Genomic DNA, 22,625 nt, shown 5'->3' on the forward strand with positions numbered 1-22,625 from the left:
TTAACCGACTCTGACGATCCTTTAAAATTTGAGAATGGATGTCATCATCACTGAAAGTCAGGTCATTTTATGATTTTATGGGTCAAATGTGACCATCACAGTGGGAGGGTGTTGAAGGTTGGCAGGGTCGGACCGTGTAATTCGTGCAGATCAGAGAAGCCTGATATTATAAAAGGGCTTCAGAGGGCATGGATGCCATCTCCTGTGAATTCATTTAACAGCTTACACGGTGATGAAGATGGCTTTTTGCATGTGCAGCGCTCTTTATCATGGTTTGTTTATGCACATTTTGGTGTGAAGAGGAAAACGCTTTGCTTTTAGCTGAAGCAACTGAGGATCAGAAACTGCATACATTTCCATCACAAAATAATTACACTGAATAGCCCTCAGTGTACAAAGCTCTTCTCCGAAAATAGTCTAAGCATGTAGAGCAAAGCAAAAGCTATAGTGTTCATTTAAGTTAAATTATTATGTTAATTTTAGTGATGAGAGAAACGGATGCATAGGGAACCATCTACACGTGTTTTAACGCCAAAAGATGGAGATGCAGACAAACAACCCACCACAATGAAAGCCTTTGTGAACACTATTAACTTAATTCACTCAAGTATCCTTCAGCACATTTCCTCATTAGATTGTAACAGTTCCATCCAAACTTTCCTCTCATTGTGCTGAGAGCTCTGTTGTTTGCTTGAGGAAAAAAAGAGCAAATATCAGCCCGCTGTCTACAGCCCCCACAGTTCCACACCTTCAAATATGAAACACTGAGAAAAACAAGAAATACAATATTCTGTGGCTTTTATGCAAATATGACATTTCCCCTGCCGGTTCCACAGAGCCAGGTTCTCTGTTGACCACAGATACCTGCCTGTGTTAGTGCTGAGGCAGCAGCAGCCTCTGTTGCATTGAGTCTTCATTATTTCATATCAACACATTAATACCTGTCAAATAGAAATTTCACACAAGCAAGTCTAAAAGTTGAGCTGCTTGTGTACCAAATCTATTGGATGCGTATGTCAAATCTATCAGTGTCCAGGCCTAATCTTGTGGCTGCACCTTTGGGATTGAATTGCAGTGCATAGCTAGCATTTTCTTTTTTCAGTTTTATTGAAGAGAGATTGAAACACAGATACAGCACAGTCCACTACAAAATAACAATTCTGATGCATGTTAATATTGTAACTTCACTGTTAATGTGTGACACGCATTTTCCTGTTTGTACTTGGAACAAAAATAAATACAAACCAATCAATGAAATTCATTAATTGACTGATAATTGACTGCTGACTGTTTTAATTTCATGCGTTGTTTACGTTCAAAGTGGAAACTGCAGTGTTCAGCCAATTGATGAATTAAAACATCTTTGCCAGAAGCTTTTTGAAGGGCGTTTGAAAGAATATCATTAAATTAAAAGGAAATAGTAAATCATATATAGTAATAGTGTAAATTTCATTTGGCCCCGATTTTATTTTTCAGCATTTTATCACATTGCAGTAAGACCCCTCTGCCATATTAATGACCAGACCGATCTCATTCTGAGGGTGTCAGATGCCGAAGCTTTGTGGCCCCCTTTGGCGTCTGATACTGGGTGAACAACCCTCCCTTTAGCATCTGTATGAGATGCTAAAGTAGCTTTGGTTTGCTACCGGTATTTGACAACGTGGGAATGAGAACCATTTGGCGTGAAGGGACAGCCGGAGTGGTTCCTCTGAGCCATGTGCGCTGCTATTGGACGCACGAGGGGCGTGACAAAGCAGCAGTATCTGACCACCTGGGAATGACAATGGGTTGCACTGACAGTGCTTTATCTGTGAGTGAGTTACAATGTTTCTTTGACAATGAATACATTTTCAAATACATTTTCAAAACTGCCTTTAGCAGGACAGACACTTTGAAGACGATTAAAGACATTTCTATCATCGGAACACCGTCAACATTATTTTCATTTAGATGTGCACTTTTACATCATTTATGGTTTTTCAACACGTTCAGCACTATAAATCCACCACGCTGGTTCAGGTTCAGGTGAGATTTACCTCCAAATGTATGTTTTGTCTTTCATATTTGTCTGCAAACCTACAGCAAAGCTTGTTGGCACAAAATCTAATTCTCTTACATTCTGTACATTCAATTTAATTCAGGTTTGACAAAAACATCTTCACTAGTTCTATCCAGAGCTTTCAGCTGCAAGTCACAGTCTGCCTCAGTAGATTCTGTTTAAAGCTCTGGAGAATTGTAGCTTGTAAATAAACGCTGAGATAAGTTTGTTTTGTTTTTATGTGTTTTCATGCTTAACTGATTCAAGATTATTTATATTGCATTTTATCAAAACAACCCATCTAACCAATCAGCCTACTTTGGTGCATAGTACAATATTATACACATACAAAAAAATAAGCCAGCAAGGAGGCAAAACGTAAGGCACTTTAGCGTATGGGAAGACAGACCCAAGTATTGAATGTTGGTTTTATCCTCCAATCAAAAGTCAGATCTCAGAGAAGGCAACAAAAACCTAAAAAAAAACGTATTAGGAAAAAAATTAACAGGAGGAAGAATAAACCTTGGGTGGCGCATAAACCTATTTTATTTTAAGGACCCCTTTCCTTTAGCAACAAACTACAGGATACATGGGTTAAATGAACGCCGTGGCCCTTAGGTGCCACTAGCGATGATGTAGACTTTGTGTGTTTTTTATGACTAGAAAAAATGGAAACTGTTCTCAGTCCTACAGCATACACATTCTCATAACATACATCAAAATGCTGCCACGAGCTTCCTTTCTCTAAAAATGTTGGTCTAACCCACAGGAAATACAGCTTTGACTCTTAATTGATAGATATGGAGAGCACTGTCAACTGTCAGTCATTGCCAAGGAAACTGAAGGATGAAAACTTAATTCTCCTCGTTTAACGTAATGTTTCTCACTTAATTCAATTTAATCTAGACACTGTGTACACATTTTATGGATCATTATGTTTAGGTACCTCTGCTGCTCCCACGCAAAATGTAAGAGTTATACTTTATAGGCAGTAAATGTCAGAACTAGACTCTCCATGTTTCTCTAGATCATTGACGCTGCACTGGTCCAGCTGCTGGCTGCCTCTCGAGGACCAGGTTCCTCAGGGACACTCTCGGGTCCAAACCACGTTTTAACTAAAATACTCGATTGTCAACAAAGATATTATGACCATAACCCCTCACCAAGAGACTCTCAGAATCAGCTTTAAAATATGCTACATTTTATATGTGAAAATATTTACAAACCAAGCAAACTAATTAATTATAGGTCTACTTAATTCCTTTTGGTTATGACAGGAGCAGCAGAGGGGAATACTGTATTTTTTTGCTCCACTACATTTATATGACACCTTCCGTAACTTTACAAATTAAGATTTTTACAAACAAAACATCTGAAGAGTTTATATAATACTAGCGCAGTGCCTGTTTAGGGCGTGGCCATTCGAGGCACGTGCCCGTTTGGAGCTGTTTGGTAGGGGCTGCTTGCTTGGCCTCCGGAAGTGCTGCTTGCAATGTTGGGGAGAACCTCTGCATGGCTGCTCCAAGCATTATCAAGACCTGCACATGCATCAACTTGTGGTCTCTTAGGTCCTCAGCTACACCCACCAGGTCAATCAGATAAACATTTCTCAAGATTGGTGAAGGACAGTCATACACACATATATACAGACGGGCAGAAAAAAAGATACGGATTCCGTACATTATATTAGATAATCCCGCTATAGCGCCACATATTGGCCAATTTGCAACATATTTGCCATGGTTACTCAGACATTATATCTACATGTCCACCAAATGTGGACAGGAGAAATGACATTTCAGCAAACTTTGAGGGCCTACTATAGCAAAACTGTTTGGGATACCACAAATCAAAAAAACTTTTTCTGGCTTTGTTCAGAGATGTCCTGTCCTGAATTTGGTGATGATTGTTGACAAAATTCAGAATGGCAGAAAATCAATCTAGACACAAATTAGTGTGACTTATTTGGACAGACTTGTCTGTGCCCACAGAATTAAGAAAAAAGGGAGAATTTTGTCTCTGAGACCTTTGGTTCAAACGTTACAGGCCAAAATGTAAAGTTCGTCGTTACAGCGCCACCATCTGGCCAAATTATATCACTCCCTTGGGTCTTCAATGCACCTGCCAAGTGTGTTTGATCAGATGAGCGGTTCATGAAATAGTCCTTGAAAATCCTTCCTTTATTGTTAATAGATGATGTTTTGCTACAAATTAAACTACCCAAGTATGACTGAAACAATTATTGTATTAATTAATTTGTTGATTAACATAAAATTGTTTGATAATTGTTGTTAATTTTTTTATGTAAAAACTTCGAATGGTTTTGGCTTTTCAGATATGAACATTTGCTGCTTTTCCTTCGAATTGTTAATGAACTATTTTCAGTAACTTTGAGGTTTGAACTGTCACATTCACAAGCATTGTGAAGGTGTCACTTAGGCTTCACAATTTTCACAGACCAACTAAATGATTAATGGAGAAAGTAATCAGAAGATTAGTCCCTAATATAAATAATTATTAGTTGCAATCTGATATAAAATGGTTCTAAATGAACTCCACCTCAACCAACTCCATCAGTAAAATCCCATTAATTAATGAGGAATAATAATTTAATGGTAGAATATGTAATAGTATAGCAGTCACAGGGTACATTTTTCTGCACCATTTACATTTACTTTTAATACTTTAAGTAAATTAATGTTAGCATCATGAAGTAAAATGTAGTTAAAGAATATTTTCAATGCAGGACTGGTATTAGAAGTGGTATTAGAGTGGTATTAGAACTCTTAGGTAAATGGTCTGGATATTTCCTCCACTGCAGAGACGACCACAGAGACGTCCAATAGATGGAGCTTTTGGACGAGATGATAAAACTATCAGCCTGTGCTCTCAGGGAGGACATCATCCATTCATCCTACAGTTCTATGAATTACTTTTATCTCTCAATAAACAGACCAAACCAATTTTAAATGTTCTCAACCATTTTTTGTGGCATTTTTATTCACAGCTGAGCCTTGTGTTTAAAAAAGAGAAGAGCCCCTGGGTCATGGCATTCATAAATTGTATGTTGTAAGTAAGTTGTAATTCATGCTATTTATTGTGGTGTTAGAAGTGACCTTCGAAGCCCCTGCTAATGTATTTAAATGATCCTGCAAAGTGAGACATTATTGACAGTGACAAAACTAACATGAAGGTCAGCAACATTTAATCTGTATCTCATTTTTAGGGCATCAAACAGAAAACAGGCTCGGGGTTTGGACTGTTACTGGCTCTGAAAAATAAACATAATGCCATCCACTCCTTAAATGGTTTTCATGTGCCAGATGTGCCTGCGTGTTTTTATTCACATTTGGTATTTAGTCATGGCGTGGACTGTGAGCTTTCATTTCCTCTGTGAGACTGTAAATAAGCCCAGCATCCTCTGGGAGTGACTACATAAAACACTCTGTGGTTAGCAGACCTCAGTGCCTGCCAGAGGCATAGCTAAACCACGGACACTTCACTTCTATCAAGTGAAGGCAATATCCTAGATATCTCTGTTTATCTAGCAGAAGAACAAACCATCAAAAGACCATGAAAAAAAAAGTCTTTTGAAAAAACAAGACTATGAAAAAAGTAAATGTCTGAGTGACTGCAATAACTAGACAAAATAACGCAAAAAAAAATGCAGAGTTGAGGTATTTTTGTCTTTACGTTACTTTGTTCCAAAAGGAGATGATGTCTTTTAATCCACCAAAGAAATTCATTTAGATCTTATCATTCTTAGCATTTGGTGTTTAGTTTCCTTTCCTTGGTTAGTTTACTTTACTTAGAGCCAAAATGACGATGGTTTCATTGGTCGACATGTTTTTGGTGGACAAGAAAAAGCAGGTTTTTATGTATTCTTATGTGTTTTGTGTTACAGTTTTGTGTAATCTCTCATATCTGATGCTCCCTCAGATTTGACTTGGCACGTGTGTTTGGAGCGGTTGAATTCACTTTTAAATATGCCTTTCTCTGGAGGGCTCAGCCCCTCGTGATGTGACCCGCATGACTAATTCCATTTAAAGGGGAATAACATGCATTAGGGCTCTCACTTTTCTGCCTTTCATTTGCATAATTTTGTTTGGCAACTTGGAAAATGGCCATTAACAGCACTAAGACACACACTGTAAAGGATAGGGATGGAGGCAGATCAATACTTCATTTCAACATCTTTAGCAGCATCGGGGTCCAGATCAGGAGGCATTTACTAATTCAAATTCGTGCAGGAGTCTTGTGATGCTACCATTAGTTCCTGATAAGAAAACACTGTTGTACTGCCTCTCTTAATCTCTGACAGACACGTTCGCTCAATCAATAGTCTTTTACTTTTTTGTTACAAAGACAAGATTGATTGCCAGGAGTTGCTTGTGCTCAATTCCACTTCTCGCACTCCTCATTATTGTTTCAATTAGGCGTTCTCTAGAGACCTTGTTTGGGGTAGCATGAAAAAGTGGTGACCCCCTGTGATTTACATCAACAACGGATGTTAGGCAGAACAACCTTTGACACCGACTGTATTCAGGTCAAGAAGTGGAAGCGCCATCCAAACAAGTGGATTAAGCAGGAGGGGGGCTGAAGCGCAGGGATGACCGGGGGAAGTTGCGACTCGCGCCAGTGAGGAGGAAATAATCACAATGTTACCTTCTCATGAATTATTAAGTACCCTGTGCCTATTTTAGCCCGACTCAAAATGCTGCATTTTCATTTGAGGGTATGAGGCAGTGTGCATGAGTGTTTTTTTTTTTGACAGCTGTATTACTGCTGATAACCGAGACTGTGTGAGCAGATCAAGTAGTGAGACAAGCGTTCAGAGCAGTAGCAGCACAGCAGCAGCAGCGCTGTAGTCACTAGGAGCCGTGGCGGCAGAAGCAGCAGCAGCACTATCAGTCACAGCAGAGGCAGCAGCAGCAGCAGCAACAACAAACTCTCTCCTGTCTTTTTCTCTTCTTTCTGGAGTTGTTTCCTGCTCAGAGGACAAAAGCCAAGGAAGTAGGAGGGAAGTGATCCAGGGCTGATAGCTGCCATCAAAAACAAAACCAAAACGCAGACCTGGCTGCCCCCATGCCTATCGAATTTGTTTGCAAAATCAAATTTGCAGAGGAGGATGAGAAGCAGAAAAGCAAGCAGGATGGGGACAAGGAGAGCCTGATCGAGGAGAGCTGCACACCTCCGGCTAAGGACTTGGCTGGGTTTGCTAACTCCTGCTCCCTTCATGGGATTAACCACATCCTTGTCTCTGGTCGCCTGGGCATCCGGCAGGCTCTCTGGGCTCTTGCCTTTTTGACTTCACTGGCGCTGTTTCTGTACCAAGCGGCTAAGTGTGCCATCTCTTACCTGGAGCACCCTCATGTCACGGCTCTGAATGAAGAGGCAAGCCCAGAGATGGTTTTCCCTGCTGTGACCATCTGCAACATCAACCGCTTTCGCTTCTCCGCTCTCACTGATGCCGACATCTACCACCTGGCAAACTTGACAGGTCTGCCCCCCAAAAACAAGGATGGGCACAAGCCTACTGATTTAATGTATCCTGCCCCTGACATGCAGGACATCTTCAACAGGACAGGACATCAGTTAGAAGAGATGCTCATGAGCTGCAATTTCAGTGGACAGAACTGTTCGGTCGAGGACTTCTCTGTGGTGAGTGAAAAAGTTTCTCAAAGTTCTGTCTTTGCCTAATTCGATGGCAGTCACTTCATCATGTTTTATCAAAAGTTTTTGTATAAAACAAGTTCAGTAACACTAAAACTTTCACATTTTAAACATTCTGAGGAATCATACATGTGTTACTTTACCAGGCTCATATTGTTCATACAAAACTACCAATAAACATGAAAGTAAAATGAACACTTTCAGGCAAGTGGAATTGAAATTCTCTTTGTGCTTGCACTCATCTCCATGGGCCATGTGGTTCCCACGATACATTTCTGCATGCAAGATTCATGGCTTTGGCTCAGTCATCGAGCTGTATTTCTCCTCACTAAGTTCTAAGCAGCAACAGTGTTTCTCTCCAGCCGTGTGTTTCAGCCTGTACCAGAATCTATTATGTCAAGGAACAAAGGCTGCACCTGAAGAAGAAAAACAGAGCTGTCGTATGTGGTTGTATACTTTTCCAAGGCAAACTATGCTTTAATGCTGCCGCCAACTCCAGTCGCTCAGAGTGCATGGCAACCAAATTGTCATCGAAAATAACAGTCTCTTCTTCCTCTCCTTTCCATCTCTCCCTGTCGCTCCCCCTCTCTATCTATCTGACATTGCAGAACAGCTGCCCCTCTCTCTCTCTCTCTCTCTCTCTCTCTCCCTCTCCCTCTCTCTCTGAGCTCTTGTACCTTTCAGAAGGGAAGGAGTAATGCTTCTTCAACGTTGTATTTCAATCTTGCTGCTGTTAAGATTAAATATTTAAAGACAGACATACATGATTTTTGCATTAGCCAGATTGACTAAAAGGAATGAAACAATTTCCATGAGAGAGGGATTGTGTGTGTATGTGTGTGTTTGCGCGTGCATGTGTTTTTGTGTGTGTGTGTGTGTGTGTGTGTGAGAGAGAGAGAGAGAGAGAGAGAGAGAGAGAGAGAGAGAGAGAGATGGATCAGGTGAAAGAGCGAGAGTTTGCGCCTGTGTTCTGTGCACTATTTATTAAAGGCACTGTCCTTGCAGGAGATGGATTTCCCCATCTCTCCTGCAGGAATAGGAATATGCAATTGCTTTAGTGATGATAAAGTGCGGGTGTCAAGTCTTAATAGGGTATGTTGAACATTGATATGCTCACCTTCCTGAGACCCAAAGATTCTGTCTTATCACATTGATAGCACTACATTACCTCTGATGTGCCAAATTGCAGCAAAGAAATAATGGCATTTCATTGCCTTTCGTTTGGTTTCTCTAGCGGCGAGGTATTTATTTTTCTTTGTTATGTTTACGGCAGCCCCTCACATGGAGACGTAAAATTACCTGTGACGTGAGAATGGATCCCCCTCCAAGAAATTTTGTCAGGCAAAAGAAAATGTCATGCTCCTCAGGGGATCTGAAAAGTTTGATGAAATTTAGTCTGAAGCAACAACATGACTCTAAAAGTTTATAATATGCTTCTAGCACATTTGACGGCGATGTCCTCTGACACTTTGACACTCAGTCCTCCCTGAGTACATTAATTAGCAGACAATTCTGACATCCAGGAAATGTCTGTCCCGTGTCAGTCTATAAAACGTCCTGTAGCTCTCACTGGACACTGGATGACTTCATCACAGATTAAGATCCCATTGAAAGTTCCCTAAGCTGCTGTTTCCTCTCTGTCGGCTATGTGATCTGCATTTTGGGGGGCTGTCAGTTAGATTTGTTTCAGGCTACTTGCTGCCTCCATGCATGACAAATCACTTACTCCAAGTCCTGGTGGGGAACATAACTGGGAGTGCATGGGGAGGGAGCAAAGAAGGACTGGGAGTTGTGGAATCAGGCAGAAGAACAAAATGTAACACTAACGGAGTGCAAATGAAACATGCATGCAGTCCTCTGTGTTTGCTTGATTGTATTTTCTAATAAGAAATCACAAATCATTTGTTACAGCAAACAAGCCATTATTATCGGTGATGTGCTATTAATCACATGCAAGCATGTACAAACCCACATACGAAATCTCCAGCGCAAATTGGCCATTATTCTTCCTCTCGTAGGAGCCCTCCCTCAGGATCGGCTTCTTGAAATGCATTTTCTTTCCATTGATCATTTCAGGAGCTCCAGATGTTTTATTTTGGTAATAGCTATATGGATCTGGGGCTCTTGGGAAAATTGCAAGATGAAACATAATTATGATATTTTTAGACATTTCAGCTCCTCTATAAACAGACCATGTTATGTGCAATAGATCTCTGCTGGATATAATGGTCGTTTTTTTTCTTACATTTTAAGTTATTACTGAAAATTCAGAATTTCCTTCAATACATACTCTGTACAAGAGAGTAAAGTAAGTGCAACTGTCTGGCTGCTCTAATTTATGGCAGGAAAATACATAATCATGCAGCAGAGAATTCGTTTTTCCAGCATCGTGGACCAGCCTGATTGTTTGACGTAGGTAATAAGGCCATTCTTTATAATTAAAGATTACATTATTGACTGGGATTAATCACAGAAGATAAAGCTGATTCAACAAGCCATGAATAAATAGATTATTTTTCTCCCAGTCTAACTCTGAATAATTGTTCATCTATTGTGTGGCGCTGTCGCAGAGACGAGCAGCGAGCCCTTTGGCTTTTTTTAAACAGAGCTCTGAATTGGTTTGCTCTGACTCTCAGCTGTGTTTGCTGCTGCATTATCAGATTTTGCTCTCAGCAAGGACAGATCCCTTCTGCATATATTCATGGAGATAACTAAACAGCTATAGGGTGGCAGGCAAGGTGATCTATAAAAACCTGGGTTAACGAGGACAACACTGAAGAGCCTTCTCCCTTCAATTTGTCATTACACTGACTGAAGCCCCTATTGTGTGTTTTATAGATAATTGAATGTTTAATAGTATAAGCCACAGATCACATTCAACCCCTCCCTCATCCTATCCTTCAGCCACATTAATGTAAATCAATACTATGAACAAATGGCTCAAAAGAGACATTATTGTAAATAGATTTCAATAAGTGCGTTGCCTTTGTGTGATTTATCAGTATAGAAGTAATGCAAGCAAAGGAAAAACATATTTACAGCTTAACTAGGAAAAACAAAACTATGTCCATCTTGATAATAAATTGCTGAGGGTACAGAACCTGCTTAAACCTAGAAGAGTAAAGCAGCATTTCTGACTCAACCGTGTGACTAGACAGAGAAGTCTCAAACTCCAACATGCCTGGTACAGCGATCCGGCTTTAGTTCTGTTGTGAAACAACTTGTACATTTTCCGGCCCCGTTGAAATGCAGAGACATGCACATATATTACTTTAAACTTTTAGGTGCAAGGTCGCACCACTTGTCAGTGTTTTACTCTGACCTGATGTGGTGTATACGATGTGGTTTTTTTGAGCTGATGTATCAGTAGCAAGTTACACAAGTTTGAGCGTCCCTGTTACCACAATTCTCTACTCTCATGCACTGGCTTTCAATCTCTGTATTTGTGTGTGTGTGTGTGTGTGTGTGTGTGTGTGTGTGTGTGTGTGTGTGTGTGTGTGTGTGTGTGTGTGTGTGTGTGTGTGTGTGTGTGTGTGTGTGTGTGTGTGTGTGTGTGTGTGTGTGTGTGTGTGTGTGTGTGTGTGTATAGGTTTAAAAAATGTTCTGTCAATGTGCAGATGACTGTGAGATTGACATCCACTTCCCTAGTGGGTCCAAAGTCTGCACACCCCTTAACAGTATACCCACCCATCCACCCACTGACACGTCTCGCCGAGCCACCCGCCTTCCCCCTGGTGGAAAGCGAGGAGTGTGGGAGCGTGAAAGTGACTGGCTATCTGGACCGGCTTCATCTCCAACAGCCTGTCAATTAGCCGTCTACAGTTCCACTGCTGTGGGTGTCCCGGCAGCTTAGCATGCTGTCTGATATCTGATCCACACATCCAACCCTGGAGGCCAGCGCTGAGCATTATTACACCCCCCACAATCCATGAACAAATGCACACACCGTCCTTCCTTGTCTTTTTTTTTTTTAACTGCAAAATGCAAAAAGAGACACTGATCTGGCTGCTTTTGCGACCCACTTCAGTCCTCTGCACTCCTTCCCCACCTTCTCCTCCTCCAGCATATCAGAGGAAGATGAATTACAGTGCAATTGGTCGGCTGCTCCTCCTGATATGCATCACCACTGTCTAATCAGATGAAGCCCACCTGTGACCAGCCACTGGATAACACCAATATGCAAACAGTTTATGTTTGGGGAGATTTACCTTTTCTATCACTCCCTGAGCCGGTTTTAAGACCTCTCACTGTGCCACGGTTTGGAGCGCTCGGTTTGATGAGGAGAATCTGCGGCTCAGGGACGGCTTTTAACTCAACGATAAAGGCTTCCGATGTTGTGGTACCGCTAAACCCCCCCCAACCCCTTGAGTCTTTTACTCACACAGACATTTGTCTCTTTCTGACAAGTCATACACCAGGCTGTTGGTAGTGTTAATGTGGGTGTGCACACACACTCACACACACAGACACACACACAAAACGTGTATTCAGAGTGTGTATAGTGTAGATAGAATGCTTCCCATACAAACACACACAGGTTTCATCACAGATTGAGAGAGTTGGCTTGCAAGATTGATCATGACTCCTGACTGGGTGCCCCTCCTTCTCTGGAGGATCAATACATCCTTCAGTCAGATTGCTTCCCTGCCCTTCCTACTCCAAGCCTGGTGTGACTAATTATCTTGTGCCTGTGTTTCGGGCCCAGTCTCGGCTGCATTTGTTAATGCTGCCAGAGTTAGTGAAGAATTTGATCTTTAGAACAAGATATCTGTTTGTTTTAGCGTATATCCAGCCCAAATCAATCAATATACACTGTCTACCTTTTCCCTAAAGAGCGCTGAAGTTATCGAGCAATGCGAAATGACTCACAGCTTGGACTGTGTGGGGATGTGTAGGAATGAGCGTTTTGATAAAGAAAAATACAATTTAAAGTCAAATCCAAAAGTCTGATTAGAAGTTTTTCTTGTGTAGTTTCGTATTCCGCAAAACAACTCAGTCTGGATTAGATCCAGCTAATAAAAAGAAAGAGGCTATTTTGATGGAGATTGCGCCCTTGGGCCAGATTAGATTACTCAGAAATTTAACCTAACTGAATTTGAATTAGTTTTTGCAAATAAAAAGCATGTGTCTACATGTTGCAGGGGTTGTTGGGGTGATGACATATGAAGGTATATCCTTTCTTCATAATTTCTATACTGCAGACGTTCTGCACATTACCAGTGCTAATAAATTGTTGTGACATTTGGAAGTTTGGCCTGTCTATCTATAATATATTATATTGAAAGGTTTCATTCACGGCTGCTCTGCTTCAGTGACCCTCAACCTGACTCACAGCACTTCCCACGATAGGATTGCTTTAAAAAGAACTCATTAACAACTGTTTGAATGAAGATAATAAATTATTTTAGCAGTGAGTGTGCATTTTTCTTAAAAATATAGTTGACTTAAACACCAGCGTCACTAATGAAGTATTCCAGCACTCTGTCATAATAAGGCTTTTTTTCCTCCTTTTTTTATAATTTACAGGGATGATGAATAACATTCAATGGGCAGATAACTATGATTATGAAAGTCTTTGGCCAAGCACACTTTAAATGCACACTTGTCTTCTTAGCTGCCAATGTGAGCTTTTTATTTTGTCATGTCTCCCAGTCTCTGAATACATTAGTGGAAATTCCTCTGAAAAATTAACCAAGCTTGCTTTTAGGCCACCGCCACATAATGGGTTCGTGCTTCTTCATTTCCCTCGCTCGTACAGTTTAATTACTTTGCGAGAGATAGCACATGCAGGAGATGGACAAAAAAATATAGACACCTTTTAATGTAAATCAGTTCAATGCAATAATGTTATTTACATCCATGTTCAGGACTGTCACAACACTGCTTCCGTTATTCACCTCTCTGTTTATTTTTGTTCAGTATTTTATTTTTACATGTTTCTATAATTTATCTAATTTAAATGCTTTCAGTGTACATTTGTGATCATAGACTTCGGCCACCAAATTAAAGGTTTTCAATGAGAGAGCACTGTGAACTGCATACGCATCAGTGCATAATATCTTCTGGATGGTTGAGAATTTAAACAAAAAAGAAAACCAAAATAATCTCAAAACACACCTCAGCTCTTACAATAAAGACGTGTTAAAACAAGTTTAATTGAAGAAATGCCAGAAAGAGAGCTAACAATATCAGAGCTAGCATTAACAAGACAAAAGCGGTTAGCCGACAGTGTAACGTCATGTTTCAGTGAAGCACTTAAGCAGTCTGCAGAATACAAGAAGGAGAAGCAGCTGTGGTGACCTTATATGTTCTATGATTATGTGAAGAGCTCTTCAAAGTTTATAATGCCGACTGGTGTGCCAGTTTATTGTTATTTATTTAACTGAGGCAAAACTGAACTGAAATATTTTTTCTAAATGAAAGTGCATTCAAATAAGCCAGAGAAACTAAAATAGGCGCTGCTAAAAGCTCAGAAAACAGACAGGTGGTGAATCAGCTGTGTGGATATTTCTGATGATGTACTTGCATTGTAAGAACATCACGACCACCTTGCAATCTATCGTTCGGTGTTCCCTCTCATTGTGGGCACCCCATGTATATTTGATATTTCAAATAGATATGAAATGTAGAAATGATGGCCAGTGTGACTTGGATGAAAATGTCAGTCAGCTACATTTCAGCCAATGGAAATAGCATACAGCACAAATGTCACAGTGAATATTTACCCCTGGCATAGTCTGAACATCGTCTGTCCGCTTGGCTGGACACTTGGCCCTTATTCTGAATTATGTCTAATGTCACACAGTTGCATGGGCCCCTTTGCTGTTTCTCTGAGTTGACCACACACATTGTGCATATCGATGTCTCCACAAACATCCTTTTTAACACAACCTTTTCTCTCTGTTTTTCCAGCGCTGGATACATTACTGTTGGCTTCAGTTATGCAAACGTGGTTTGAAGTATTGTACATTAACACTAAGGTGTCGTGACAGGTGTTATTATTTTGTCTGAATGTATATGACTTTGTGGTGTAAACCACCTCAACGGGCCTCCCTGTATGATGGTATTTGGCATACCTTGGAGCTTCCTCTTGGGAGATGCTGATTTGGCTTCAAGGTTGGATCAGCAGCAAATGCACCAAATACTTTTTTCCCCTCCTGTGTAATGTTCACACCGACTGAAAATCCCTGACATTCTTCATTACTTAATAACGTACACCAAATTTATGGAACAATACACCACAATAGAAAATGCTGAATAATTCAGGTTAATACCTTCCTGATGCCAGTAGCTCCCACTGGCCATCGCTGAGGCTATTTGCTATTGAGGCACTCTGATTATGTCTTTATACTGTTGTGATAAAAGGAATTAATGACTTAATGATTAATTGTTTTCATCAAATGTCTTTTTTTTACGAGACTATTTCTGTTCAACTGAGCAACTACACTCTCACAGATGTGAGATGTAAAAGTCAGAGCCACTTGAATCACAATAGCCAACAAAACAAGAAGAATTTTCCTGACTCGGATATCTTATGTGGGCTGAACAAAACAAAATGAACAGGAAAAAAAAATTTCAATTGTGATTTTTCTGACTTGTATTTTATAATTCTTTTCTATAAAGTAACTGATCTGTGTTTCTGGTCTACATAGTGTTAAACAATATTATATTATTATTAAAATATTCAGATATGCTCATGTTATTCAAAAGTGACAAAATGCTGCTAAGTCACATCTGACAGTGTTTTGATATGAGCTGATAACTGTGTCTGCAGCTCTGTGCTGCACATGCTTCAGCTATAGTTAGCTTTACAAGCTGACAGATGGAGCTGCCTCATAGATGTAGATCTTATATATAATATAATGATAATATAATAATTATATATTTAAATCATCGACATAATGCACATTAAAAGTTTACTGAAGCTTGTTCACCAGCTTATGCTTAACAATGCTAGCAAACTGCGAGCTACTCCTCTAATATTGACATGAGACCTACATAAACAATGTAGATTTAAGTAGTCATTACATTACACGTAGCTGTAGCTCTCTTTTTAACATCGTAAAGACACAGCCCTCTCTCTTTTAATCTTTATACATATTATATGTTGACTTGTTCGATAGAGCCGTCTGTGTTAATATAACAGCCTGCGGTGTACAGAAAGTTTTTTTTCTTTAGATTACTTTTTTGTTGTTTTGCTAACACTCAGAATTAGACTAATGTTAATTAACTTCAGTTGAGTAAATGTTCTGATGACAGCCAGAGAAGTGCTTGCAATTTTCACTTGCTACAGCTTGTTTAGACATGTAATTATGTAAGTTATGATTAAAATAGCAATTTTAAAATTGCACTTATTGAAATTACCATTTCAATGTAAAAATGATTAATTGTTGTTGCATCCTATTCTGGTTTGTCCCTCCTTTTTCTCTCTACTTTCTTCCTATCTTTACAATAATGAATTGGTTTTAGCTTTATTGTTTCACACTTTACAGACTGATTCAAGCCTGAAACGCAGTGCATTACACTCTCTGGACGCATGGATATTGTATCTCTTTACATCCATACTTTCATACCTTCACCATGCAATAACCTCCCATTCCTCTTTTCCATTCCTCTGAGACACATCATGTCGACGTCTTTTTTGGGTAATGTGCAGTGTAAATCTTTTATCTGATGTTTGTGGCTTTGTCGGCAGTATCTCTCCATGTTGACAACACTTGACCTTCAGGTGCAGCAAAATGTCACCTGATTTAGCACACCCAGTTTGAACCGCCACCACTCATGTTGTAATCCAAGCGCTATATTTTGGTTAGGAATTGTCACAGCAAATACATTACAGTGTAATGAGCTCAAAGCGGGAGGATCATGCGCATCATAAGTCCTAATATCAGTTGGACGTTGGTTAGGAACTGACATAGAATTTGCATAGACAGCATGTGTGTGCGTGCTTCAGTGTAATTGTAAAGAATATGAACTCAGATGTATTTCCATTAAATGGCATTCTTTAGCTTCATGCACTACAAATATTTGACATTGCATTCATGGTGTAAACCTTGATTTTATTGAAAACGGCAGAGAGTGAAGCCATGATGCCCTTAGGTCTTGCAACATTAAAGATAATATTGTGGATTTCTATATACATATATAATGCGATGTTGAATTCATATTTAGAAAACACACAGTTTTCTCTGCTCATGCCCTTTTATTTCTTAATTCATGCTTCTCGTTCAGTTAGCACAGGATGTCTTTGTCCAGTGTAATGTCTGCCAAGCAATATTTACCTACATTCCTCATGTCCCCTCCTCACGTGACACCACTGTCAAGCGTGTTTGTTTAAACAAGCGTGTAACTGTAGTCGTGTTGCCCAATGGTGTTGTCAAGATTAATTCTGTGTTTTCCTAATGCATGCTAATGAGAAAGTTGTGTGCATTTGATTGTCAATAACGTGAAATACAGCCCTGCTCCCTAAATGCTGTATCCGTTCAATAACCTATTAAAGTTGAATCACAGATAACTTGGCGCGCATCAGGAAAGCAATCTGAAATTTGTGCTGACATTGATCCAGCAGGAAGGAGACCTATTGCTCCGATTAACACTGTTGCCCCAGGAGAGGAGTCCCTTGGCCATTAATAGCCCACTGTCCTAGATTTTACTTAGGCCACATAAAATGCTTTTATTTATGAGACACACAGGGGTAAAGCATCATGGACATGGTAGGAGAGTACCAACCTTTCTAACTATCTGTGGGAGCTGTGCTGTTGATCCAAGTGTGCCATTTTCCAGGTAATATTCTTGCCTATGATGATTGTACTATGCTGTAAACACTACTGTAGTGTGCATGGATACATCTAAACTTGAACTATGAAATATTTATGGTTAGAAATCAGTTCTCATAGATATTAACGTAAAGCTAGCAGTTATGAATGTTTAGGCAATATTACACAAAATTATCAGGAAGTTAAATGTGTACAATACAAATACATGTATATTAGGGCTGGGATGATGTAAACATTTTCAAACCAGCTTGATATTAAGCCTAAGACACTAAAAATCAGTAACTTTACTCAGACACTGGTATCGTTTATAGCTTAAACAAACATAATAAGATAAGATAAGATAAGATATTTATTTATTGATCCCTCAGTGGGGAAACTTTGCTGTTACAGCAGCTCAAAGGGACAGACAAAAAGAATAAAAGCACACAGTTAAGAATTTGAAAAATTAAATAGCAGAATATAATAGAATTAGAAAAATTTAATAGCAGAATATAATATAATATATACAGTGGTAAAAACCTATGTACACAATAGTGATATGTGAGAATTATTGTACAGTTTATGTTATAGTAAAGTGCACAGGTGGTGGTGGTGGTTGGTGCAGCAGACTATAATGCAGCATTGTACATGCATGCATGTTATGTTAATCACGATGTCATATTGTTCATTACTATTGCAAACAAGCTGGATTTAGTGCCGTCAACACAGGTTGCTGATGTAGGCTACTTCTTAATTTGCCAGAACATCTCATAAAGACAAATGTCTGTTCAGCCAGTGCGTATAAATTCAAACCAGGATAAGCTTGTACACCAGATCAGACTGGCAAAACCAGAGACTGACCCATTCCTAGTGTGTACTACAAATGTGCAAAAGCAAACTTTGAGAGTTTTGAGAGACACAATGCTCCTGAAATTACGTTTTTAGTCGACATATTCGACAGATGTTCATGCTGAAAGTGTCATAGAAACATTCACTGACAGCGTATTTCACTATCCTCTCATGTACTGTGCAATACAATGTCTGCTCGTAACATCTAAAGCGTGATTTACAGCCTTTTTTCATTGTGACATTTAGCAAAAAAAGCACTTTGGTTAAGGTTAGGGAAAAACTGTGGTTTTGGTTAAATGTTAATAAAGAGAGCTTCACGCCTCATGCTTGAAGTCACTTTTGAGTTTGAGTTGGTATTAATATTTAAAGACCACGATGCTTAAATGTAACAACATGTGGGACTGAGGATATAAACCCTGGTCTCCAGTGTCAAAGGTCCTGCTCCCACCATCCACCCCACAGAGGTAGTGCTTCCAGCCCTCAACACAATACAGGCAGTTATTAGGTTTCTTTTGAAATGTATTTTGGCAAAACAAAATTCATATGTGCGTAATTTCTAGAACACTGGGATGAGTTATAACTTGTACTATCTTTGTCACTGGGTGTCAAATGACATGATAATACATGATAATAAGTAAAGTCACATTAGACTTTGATCCTTTTTTGGTTGTTGCTTTTTAGCTGTTTTTCAAAATTTTGAAGATGTGGCATTTATTGTCCGCTTAACACAAGATTGAGCATTTGAAGTTAGGAGGTTTGATTTTCTGGTTACAGTTTCTTGCACTCTGGATGTCATTTCAGAACCAGTTAATGGGTGTTTTGACACATTTTTAACAGTGCACAAGAACATCTGTAAAATGCCATGGACCCTTTCTAAGTGTGCCAATTATTTGAATACCAGATGTCTGCGTGCTGCTGTAGTTTAATGCCAACTCATGGGTGGTTGCTATAATTAGACCCACTCAAAATGTGATTGTCTGATCTTACAACAAGATGAAAGGCATATAACATGCATCATGGCTGGAAAAGACAAATAGCTCATCCATTAAACAACCCCCCAGGAACTTGGAGAGAGAAAATGACAGATCTTTTCAAAATTGTGGTCTCATCCATTTAATTATAAACACTGTGATAAGGGCATCTCCTTAGAATAAATATGGCCAGTAATGAGCTATGGCATCGCTGTTTACGCGTGTCCTTGACATTCACTTTGAAAATAAAGAAAGGAGGTAATGGCATCCTTCTAAACAGATCTTGGAAGTCCATGGGAAGGGATAAATGTCAGTGGGCTTCACTCACAAATCACTGTGCCTTTTTCTTCTTCTCTGACCTTCACTATATCTACTATAAAGAGAATTAGCAGGATATTAATAAATAATTGGTGTGTATACTATGATGAAAGTGATCCCTAGAGACAGATTGAATATGTCTTCCATAAAAGCATGCCCTTAAACTGACAATTAATTAGTGCATTTAGGTGATGATAAATAATTAATTAGTATGACATTGAGGGACTTCTGGGACAGTGCGACAACTGGATAAATTACTAAGCTTCACCATAAGCTGAGTAAGTCTGAGAATTGTAGCCCATGCCACATAAATCCATTGTGTATTTAAATATCAATGTAATCTAATTGGTGTCATCATATCTCTTTTGGCAAGAGCTTCGCCTAAGGATACCATTTGGCTGCTCCAGTGGAAGTGTTCTGTGAGCAGATCAATAGATGTAGTGGGCATGATTATGTTATGATTATACACCGGAGAGAGCCTTGTAAAGCCCAGAGAAAGGTGATTTGAAGAGAGGTGCCACACCTCTTGGCACAGTTCCTTTGGCTCAGAAAGCTCAGCGGGAAACAGAGCGGTCAGTGAGATTGGATGCAGCCCTGCTTCAGGACCAGCTGGCTCGAGAGCCTCCCCCTTGTTTCCACCTGCCTTATGCTGCTCAAGTGTTCCAAATCAAGCCATTATTTGCTTCATTTCCTTGCTGACTGACTCAGCTTGCAAGTCAGTCAGCTGCTCTCCTCTATAGCATGACATCTCCCTGCTCACAAAAATGTCTTAAAGAAATGTAATGGTAAGAGCTCAGAGAGTTTCATTTATATTAATTCAGCCAGTACATCCCATACAGTAATTAGTATGAGATGGATTTTTTTTACCAGCATAAGACTAAGAGCAAAGTGTCAACATGAATTTTACTCTTCAAATATCCTTTAAAATATGCCCACAACAAAGAGGTTTTCATTCGTACGCCTCTGAATAATTGAACTTACCACTCTTAGAATTCAGTTATGATGTGAAAAATAAATCAGAAATGATCCTCACAGAGCTTATGATGATACTCGAAAGACGCCACCTTTAACCGTGCCTCTTTGTGATGCAGGTTATGCAAGACTATGGCCTGATCTCACTAGACATCACTTGTATACAGAGTAGATGCCACTGAATAAATAAAACCCTCACCCCTCCAAACACCAGCGTAAGATGCCAGGATTAGCATCTCATTAGACAGTACTTGCACTGGTGGTTTGTGGACAAAGGAGTGAGAAACCAAGCAAAAGAGGGGCTGTTTGAGGTCCTTTCCCTCTATGTGGAAGAGATTTAGGGTTTTGCCTTCCCTGGAGAGTTCATTTTCATAAATGTGGATAGTGCTGCCTTTTTTTGTTGGAGAATACCTCCTTTTTTGTGGATACTGTGAGCTTATTATGAGGCACAATCAACTGCTCCGTTACACTAGCTGCATCATTACAGAATACTGTGGCAGATATGTTGGCTGGATGTACTGACAAGCGTACAGAGACAAAATTCACCCATCTGATATTTTCTTAAAGTGTAAGGTTATTGCAAAAATCCATGCACTCAGAAAGACTGTGTAATCTAGAGAATACTTGCACTGAAAACTTGGTGACAGTTTGCTTCTGAGATAAATTGGCCTCAGCAAAAGTGTCTCCTGCTGGTGGCCAGTCTGTGTTATCTGTGCCATGAACATGCAATTTCCCCTTCATTGTGCTCCCCACGGATAAGTAAACACATTCAGCAGAGCAGTAAACTACAAAAGACAAGAGCCCAAAAGACAGTGGTAATAATCTGCCTGAAGAGACAAATCCAAACCCTAATTCACAATGCTTCTGAAGATTTTAGATATTCAGATTATAACCCTGCAGTAAACATGTGGTGGGTTTTTTTCTTGGAGTATCCATTTATTAAGATAAAACTTGGATGTCAGTTTGCTCTTCCTGCATGACTCCAAAATACGAAGCAAAGAACCTTTTATATCTTCACTGATTTCCTAGATGTCTCTGGGAGATGAACTATAACTGACAGATATAAATGAAATATGAAATGCCCGGACAGCGCGGTATATCCCTCACCACCACCTCAATTTAGCCGTACAAACAGCACTTGGCAGCATTGGATGGCTAGGTTAATGTTGCAGCCTTGCATGGAACAAAGTTGAAAGAGAAGGTTAATGTTGGTATGTTAATGGCATTCCCAGGTGTGTGTGACACATTGAATTAGATAGTTTTTATTCCCATATGTACTGTCAAACACGTATTTCTTTATGCAAGGTGAAATGATATATATACACATACATACATATAAATAAATGTATATAAATATATATGGAGGCTGGATGTTGATTGAAATGCCAGTGGTGTGTTTACTTCTGGCTGTTGATAGCACCATAATGTCTTTCCAACTCTGAGAACTCTTCCTTGTTAGTGTGCAACACTATCATAAAAATCTTCGTGTCACTATGAGCTGAGTAAGAAATCATACCGTGAATTTTACTAAAGTTAAACTGCCTTGCTTTGCCTTGTCATCTTGACACGTAGGCAGTGTCTGAAATTAACTTTGTAGCTCAATGCTGCCAAGGGCTGTAAACTTAAAAATTACCTGCCAAGGATACGTCCCCTTATCAGCCAAAATAATTCATTTAATACGTCACACTACACATTCAGAGCCCTTTTCGAGACACATACTCTATGCGGGTAAGTTTTAATACTCACTCACATTTTCACTTGCTCACTCACTTATGCTGCCATACTGTCTGCTTCAGACCTGATGCAATATGTGCAGTATAAACACAGTGGAGGGGGTCAAGCTACACGTGACATTGATAATAAATTTAAAGTAGTACTCAAACAGATGTTCTGATTTGCTAAAAATCACAAGTTGGTTTCATTGCAAGAAATATTGTGCCTCTGTTCCTGCTGATAGGTTAGAACGGGTTTTGTTCGGGCTCATAGTGAACAGTCCATTAAAGTTTTTTTTGCAGCTGATACAAAATGGCAATCATAGCTTAGACACAA

The 22,625-nt window shown here is 39.6% G+C and overlaps 1 protein-coding gene across 1 annotated transcript in view; it reads left to right on the forward strand.

Moving 5' to 3' along the window:
* Window positions 1–7,123: 7,123 nt before the first annotated feature.
* The window catches only part of LOC139208443 (acid-sensing ion channel 4-A), a 72,311-nt gene continuing 56,809 nt past the window's right edge, over window positions 7,124–22,625 (forward strand). Inside the window, exon 1 of the mRNA XM_070838129.1 lies at window positions 7,124–7,699. Coding sequence (XP_070694230.1) covers window positions 7,124–7,699 — 576 coding nt within the window. The remainder of the gene's footprint in view (window positions 7,700–22,625) is intronic.

This window comes from Pempheris klunzingeri, chromosome 10, assembly GCF_042242105.1.
Source record: "Pempheris klunzingeri isolate RE-2024b chromosome 10, fPemKlu1.hap1, whole genome shotgun sequence".
In the NCBI taxonomy this organism is placed as follows: Eukaryota; Metazoa; Chordata; class Actinopteri; order Acropomatiformes; family Pempheridae; genus Pempheris; species Pempheris klunzingeri.